Raw genomic sequence first — 7,287 nt, 5'->3', positions numbered from 1 at the left:
TGAGGCAAGTAGGTGTTGAGGAAGTAGCGTACATCCTTGTGCCATCAAAAGGAAGGCACATAGAACACATCATCATAAACTTGATACTTCTGTGAGTAATTTGATGTAAAATTTGTTTGTGTGCACCATTTTTTAAATAAATATAACTGTTATATTATGGCTCAACTATTGACATCTTCTTTAAATGTCAAAAGAAAGCAGCGAGAATAATTTGCCACAGCAAGGCTCTTCGTACTCCATGCAAATCATTATTTATTGAACTCGGACTATCAACACTGCCATCTTTGTATGCATTGTCAAGCTTGATTTCAGTGAAGAAAACTAAAAATGAATATGATGTCAACTCTAAAGGGCAGGTCACACCGAGCTCGCGTCCGCGGCGGTAGCGAAGTCAAAAAACTCGCCTTCCATGTTATTAAGTTGTGCAGGTCACACCGAGCTCGCTACCGCGGAGGTAGTACCTCGGCGGTAGTTTCACTTCGCGAGCCAGGCGAACTTTTGAAACGTCTCCTAGTGGGAGTGAGCTCGGTCTGACGTGGCCAATCTAATAACATGGAAAGCGAACTCCACAACTTCGCCATCGGTAGCGCTCTGGTTGCCGGCCTTCCCCCACTTCTAGAGAACCAGCCTCATCAAAACAAGAACAAAACCAAACTACCGCTGGCGGACGTTTTTTGGTGTGAACTGCTTCCAGAAAAACTACCTCCGCGGGAGCGAGCTCGCTACCGCTAGCAGACGTTGGTGTGACGACCGCTTAAAGCCTTGTACACACGTCCGTACAGATTCGCGCGAACAATCGTATGTACATATGCCTCAACATTCACTGTACGTCCTTGTGGACGCGATCCACGTATGCCTCAGCATTCAAAAAGCTATCTGATTTGCAGACGACACGAAGACATGGTAGATGTAGATTTTCCACAACATGACAACAATGGCGTCATTCCATCATTGAAGATAGTTATCACAAATTGCAGCAGTATAATTTTATTTCAATGACTTATATAATAAAATCAAAAATAAAACTTGACAAACGATGTTGGTGGGTTGAACGATTGTAGGTTGAAGTAAGGAAATAAATTGCTACATGACATAATATTGACAATTCAATCTTTCTTAGGTTGTCAAAACATTATGTTGTTAATATACTGAATCTAATTCAACTAGTTATCTAAACAAAAAAATGATATCATCATGAGGGAAGCAATAACTCCACAAGAACGATTGGCTCTAACTTTGAGATTCTTGGCATTAGGCGATTTATTTGTTGGTTTCCAATATCTATTCAGAATTTCAAAAAAAAAGAAAAATTCTACAATAATTCCAGAAGTTTTGTTTTGATGTAATCAAAGCACTTAACACTGTCTCACAAAATTGACAGTCGTCTTAAGGAATTAGCCATAAATTGAATCAAATACTAAATTGCTGCCCATTTTAAACTAACTCTGCTCTTACACATGACAAAACAACATTCTCCAAAAGATTAGCTTCAAGATTTACCTTCAGGGAATACTAGTTCAAAGTTTGAATAAATCTCTCCATAGATAGCCTAGCTATCTAAAACGTATAATATCATATTGAAGATTACAATTTTAATTAACAACTCTGATTGATAACATGAAACAAACACAAGATGATTTGATAGCCACAGTAAAATAATATTTGAGCTATACATTCTTGTAGGAACCCTGTAGAGAAGCTGATTTACTTAAATTATGCAGTTCTAAATTTGTTAATCATGATACGAATTATATACTCCATGCATGTTTCTATTTAAATATTTGACAATCCACATATCCTACAAAATTACAAAAATCCTACAATTTACAATTAGTTATTGGATCACAATTTGATTTGTCATTCATTAACCTAATTCATTGGAATTAGGTTATGACGCCTTCAATGTTTACGTTTTGCCTCACCCGTATGGCAAAATCGCGTCCACCAGTACATTCAATGCTCGCCCGAGGCGCCTTTGAGCACGCCAAAATACCGACAGGGTTCCGGTTCGCCCACATGCCTCAGCGAACAGTGTCCACACGTGCGAATGCAAGCCCATACACGTATGCTCACCCGAGGCAAACGTACGTGTGTACACCGTTTAAAGGTGCGTACAGATCTTAGACCAGTTATAGAATAGACACGGCCCATTGTATATTCTTAATTCTTACTGAAAGTCGATGAAGCAAACATCTACTGCCATATCGTGACGTCAGCAGCATCTACTGCCATATCGTGACGTCAGCAGCATCTACTGCCATATCGTGACGTCAGCAGCATCTACTGCCATATCGTGACGTCAGCATCGGATAGAAAACAATGTAAACAAACTCTGCAGAAAAGTTATCTATGCGATGCTGACGTCACGATATGGTGATATGGCAGTAGATGTTGGCTTCAGAGGCTAGACTTCCCAACGTGTCTATTCTATAACTGGTCTAAGGTACAGATATACGCGCCGCGAACATGAGCAATTCACTTTTAATCAGCTGATGCCGAGCTTTTTATATCTGTTTCTGTAAAAATACAGATATAGTCAGCTGATTAAAAGTGAATTGCTCATGTTCGCGGCGCGTATATCTGTACGCACATTTATATACACCAACATAACACTAGAAATAGGAATAATATACAAGTCGAGTATTGTCATAGCCACCTCTAATACAAGGCCCCGCCTACGATATTGCAATGTCGCAGTGTAGGCCTAGAACCTAATACATGAATGGTGAAAAAGATTTTTAAAAATAACAGCTGATCTATTTCACCAATCATGTATTAGATTCTAGGCCTACGCTGCGACGTTGCAATATCGTAGGCCGGGGCCTTGTATTAGAGGTGGCCTTGTAATTGACAATACCAATTTACAAGTTCTGAAAAAACTGGCAATACATGTCAATAAAACTTTATAACTCTTTGCCTGAAAATATCAAAAGAATGAGCTTTAATAGTTACTGTAAATATTTAAAAAAATTACTGGTCAATGAATGTTTATATAAAGTTGAAGATTTCTGTGTAATAGATTTTTTAACTGTTGTTTTCTTGTTATTAATGACGTTGTTGTAACATTTTAATGTTGTGTGACAATAAATGATTTGATTTGATTGATTTAAAATTGGGTCATTCTTTTTGAAACATCCGGTACTATTCAAAAATTAATTTGGGAAAAACCCGTGTAGTGTTGATTGATAATTTAATGATAGTTAATTGAATAATTGACCTGCGCATCAGCTTCAAAAATCACATAGACGTATCCTTTCTTGTGACCATCCTTCCTGTCAGCCACCAAGCTCAGCGCCTGGCTCTGATCTTGCAGCGAGGCTCCCCTGCCAGTCTGACTGCTAGGCCACTGCACACTCACACGCCCAAACGGGCTCAGGTCCTCAATCAGATTCTCTTCGGTGATGTCCCAAGGCACGCCGCCCAAAAACACCTTCAAAAACAATGGAAAATGTCATGAAAAATGTGAAAATTATGAGTGAAAGTATGTCATAAAAAATGTCAAAAGTATAGTTGAAAAGTGTAACCTATTTGTTTAATGGGAGCAGACCAAAAAATAACTCCATAAGCCGTAATGTTAACATATATGTACCTTTTTATCAGGAACCCTTTGAGGCAGACGTCTAAAATTTTGTACAGTACTTCTTAGCACTATTATGAACACTTTAGCGAGAGGTAATTTAGAAATAATGTTTAAATCCAATTTTATATGCCTTTTTGTAATTCAATACTGTGTTTTCGAGCAGTCATCCAAAAAAAATCATATGTAGTGAAAAAATGGTTGAAAACTGAAAAGCTTGTGCTAAATATGTAAAAAGGTCATTTTATTCAGTGTTCAAAATATCACGTTGATCGGTTGGATAGATCTATAGTGAAAGGTACATATGTTAACATTACGGCTTATGGAGTTATTTTTTGGTCTGCTCCCCTTAAAAAATGTAGAAGAAAAAAATTGAAATCCTGAAAGAGGTTCTCTTCGCTTATGTCCCAAGGCACACCGCCCAAAAACACCTTAGGAATCAAAGAGATATGCCATGAAGTGTCAAAAGTTAGAACGAAAACTTGAGAGAAAATTTAAAGTGAAACATTTTGTTTCAAAAAAGCAACAACAAGACATGAAAAATGTCAAGAGTATGAGCTCTCTATGAATGAAAACTCAGTGAAAGTATAAAATGAGAAATGAATAACCCTATTTGTTCCCAAAAATCCTTAAAAAATTCAAATAATTTGAAAATTCAGATTTCAAACAATTTCTTATGGATCCATTTTCTCCTCTCGGCGTGATTACTCTGTTGTATATCAGACAGTCTGATGATGACCAACAACAGGTCGAAACGATCGTCACTACATAAGTAAGTGCATTTTCACTTCAAAAGTTTTTAAAATTCAAGTTTAATTTTAACAGTGAAAAAGTATGGATACACAACAGAGTAATTTCTTATGATTGTCTTTTTCCTTTAGGGCTACTCTTGAATAGAAATAGAAATAGAAATAGAAATCTAAGTAGTACCCTTCTTAAAATGATTTAATCACATCATGTTTCGGCTATATTATCAAGACTTGATGATGACATCATATATCCGAAACATGTTGTGATTAAATAATTTTAAAAAAGGTACTACTTATTTTTCTATTTTTATTTATAATTTCTTATGAATATATGCCACGGCTAACTACCCAATGAAAATGCATTGAAATGAGTTGAAGAGATCAACAGGATATAGATTTTAAAATAATATCATCAAAACAATGGATAAAAATAAAGAATTTCAGGACGGCAAGAATTTCAAATCTAAGTAGACTGGACTAAATTCATCATAAAATAAAAGCACATAACGCCTATAAATAACAGTTTCAAGTATGAATGTGATGAAAGAATATCATCCATTATTTAAGGAATAGAGACAACAAGTCTCTGCCCATATGTCTCAAATTCAATTTATTAAGCCAAAACACTTTACAACTGGCCATGTCATCAGGTATTGAAAATACCTGAAATACATGAAATAGATAAATAATATAATAACAGAAGCTTACAAAAATATTGCACGTCACATAAATTATAACATTCTTCTACACTTACATACAAAAAATAACTCTAATTTTACAGTTGAACAAATTATAACATCCTATCATTTAAAAACTCTTCAACACTATAATATGCCTTGTCAACCAGAAATGCATACAAATCTCTTAAAATAGGCCTACTTGACTTTGACAAATTTTTAGGCACGGCAGCTTGCTGAAAAGTTGCAAGCCATAAACAATTGGATAATATGTAAGATTATTATAGAAATTACTAGTACCTACTATTCTAGAGTTAGTTCTCGAAGCTAGTTGTTTTTAGGCCCATATATAAAAGTATAAAGAGGGTACTAGTGGCTATTTAATAATTGAACAATTCAAGTAGCCCTTTCAAAATATTTTATAAAATATGAAAAAATTATCAATCAACTTACCTTGACAGAATAGGTCGGATTGTTGTACTCGCGGATTGGGAAGTCACCATCATAACATGGGCAATCGATCTGCCTAATTGAAGCTGAAAATCAACAAATTTAATCTATTAGATCACAAGCAATATAAATTATATCTACATTTACATGTATTCTTTCAAGAACTTGAAAACTTAAAATTACAAGCCTCACTTTTGTATCTCAAATTATGTTTCAACGATTTTTTTTCATTACATTTTTCAGCATCCTGATCGCCTATATACGGTAATGGCTTATTCTCTGATTGGTTCTCGTGGAATTAATCACGGTTAAAATTTAACCGGCTTTTGTGCAAAGTATAAGACATATGATGAAAAGATCATTTCAACTCAAATCTATCTAAAAGTCTTAGGCCCGGTTGCACAAAAGCCGGTTAAATTTCAACCGTGTGATTAATTTCACGAGAACCAATCAAAGAAGCCGTCTTTTCTAAAAGGCCTTCTCTGATTGGTGCTCGTGGAATTGATCACGTTTAAAATTTAACCGACGTACGTGCAAACGGCACTTATTTTATCAATCTTCTTCTAGGGATTTGTCAATGTTTTCAAGTCTTATTTTATCAATCTCATTCTACAGAATGGCCATATACCCATTATATAGATTATTCTATTAGCTGGGAGATTGATAAAATTAGACTTGGAAATCATTGACAAATCCATATACACTAATAGAAGGAGATCCTAGACATAAGTTGATTGATAAAATAAATCTATGAGTTCTCATGATCCATAGATCATGTCTATTGCACTTAGGGGCGTGATCTACTTGTGTAGTTTTACTTAGGTGATCTACAAGGGTGTGAGATCGCCCCTAAGTGTCCTATAGTGAGGTCCACGTTATAATGGCAGTGTTTGATTGGCAATGGTATTGCTATCCTTGTCTATCATTCAACAAAGCGGATAGCGCTATCTCTTTCTCGCTTTGCTCTGTTGCCAGATCGTCTTTCAACAATGTACAATTAATAATAATCAACAAAATATTTCATCTTAATAATGAAAACTCATTATGAAATTATTGAAAACTCATTATGAAATTATTGAAAACTCATTATGAAATTATTAAAAACTCATTATGAAATTATTAAAAACTCATTATGAAATTAATGAAAAGCATAATTTCTTGCATAATAAAATATAATTGATTATTTTAAACGAGAATGAAAAGTTGATATCACATTAATAAACCTGTATCAGCTACCGTATATAGAAGGTATTGACAAGACAGAGAGGATCGGCAACGTTTTTCTCCTATCTTTCTCCACTGCCATTATAACGTGGACTTCACTATAGATACAATTGATCCCTGTCCTGATTTTAATCGCTCATTTGGTTCAATAACTGATCTAGAAACCGAGCCTTAGAAAGTCGAAACTCCAAGTGCCGGTTGCACAAAAGCCGGTCAAATTTTAATCGTGATTAATTCCACGAGAACCAATCAGGAAGCTGTCTTATCAGAAAGACCTTCCCTTCGTTAAATTGATCACGGCTAAAATTTAACCGGTTTTTGTGCAACCGGGCCTATAAGTGAAAATTCAAAAATGATAAACATTTAAATAGTAAAAATGACAACAACTCACCACTTCTATGATATCTTGCCGCTTCCTCAAACAGAGCCTGTTCATTGGCGGCAGCCATTGCACCGTTGCCGTTGAAGGCTCCATTGCCGTTGAAGGCTCCATTGCCGTTGAAGGATCCATTGCCGTTGAAAGATCCATTGAAGGCACTGCCACGACCAATGCTGTATCTGTCATTGGAGCTGCTGCCTCCGCTTGCGACACTATAGTTAACTCAGGGCG

General features: G+C 35.7%; 1 protein-coding gene across 1 annotated transcript; it reads right to left on the bottom strand.

The window, feature by feature from the left end:
• Window positions 1–3,217: 3,217 nt before the first annotated feature.
• On the bottom strand, window positions 3,218–7,280 carry LOC120349303 (cytoplasmic polyadenylation element-binding protein 1-B-like; the record flags this gene model as incomplete). Its single annotated transcript, XM_039419267.1, has 3 exons — window positions 7,069–7,280; window positions 5,457–5,539; window positions 3,218–3,430 (listed from the first exon to the last, which is right to left on the bottom strand). Coding segments are annotated over exons 1-3 (354 nt in total), but the record flags the coding sequence as incomplete, so codon positions are not given.
• Window positions 7,281–7,287: the final 7 nt, after the last annotated feature.

Source organism: Nilaparvata lugens, unplaced genomic scaffold (assembly GCF_014356525.2).
Source record: "Nilaparvata lugens isolate BPH unplaced genomic scaffold, ASM1435652v1 scaffold9242, whole genome shotgun sequence".
Taxonomy (NCBI): Eukaryota; Metazoa; Arthropoda; class Insecta; order Hemiptera; family Delphacidae; genus Nilaparvata; species Nilaparvata lugens.
Note: the sequence above shows the minus strand (reverse complement) of the source record. Positions and strands in the feature narration are given on the sequence as shown.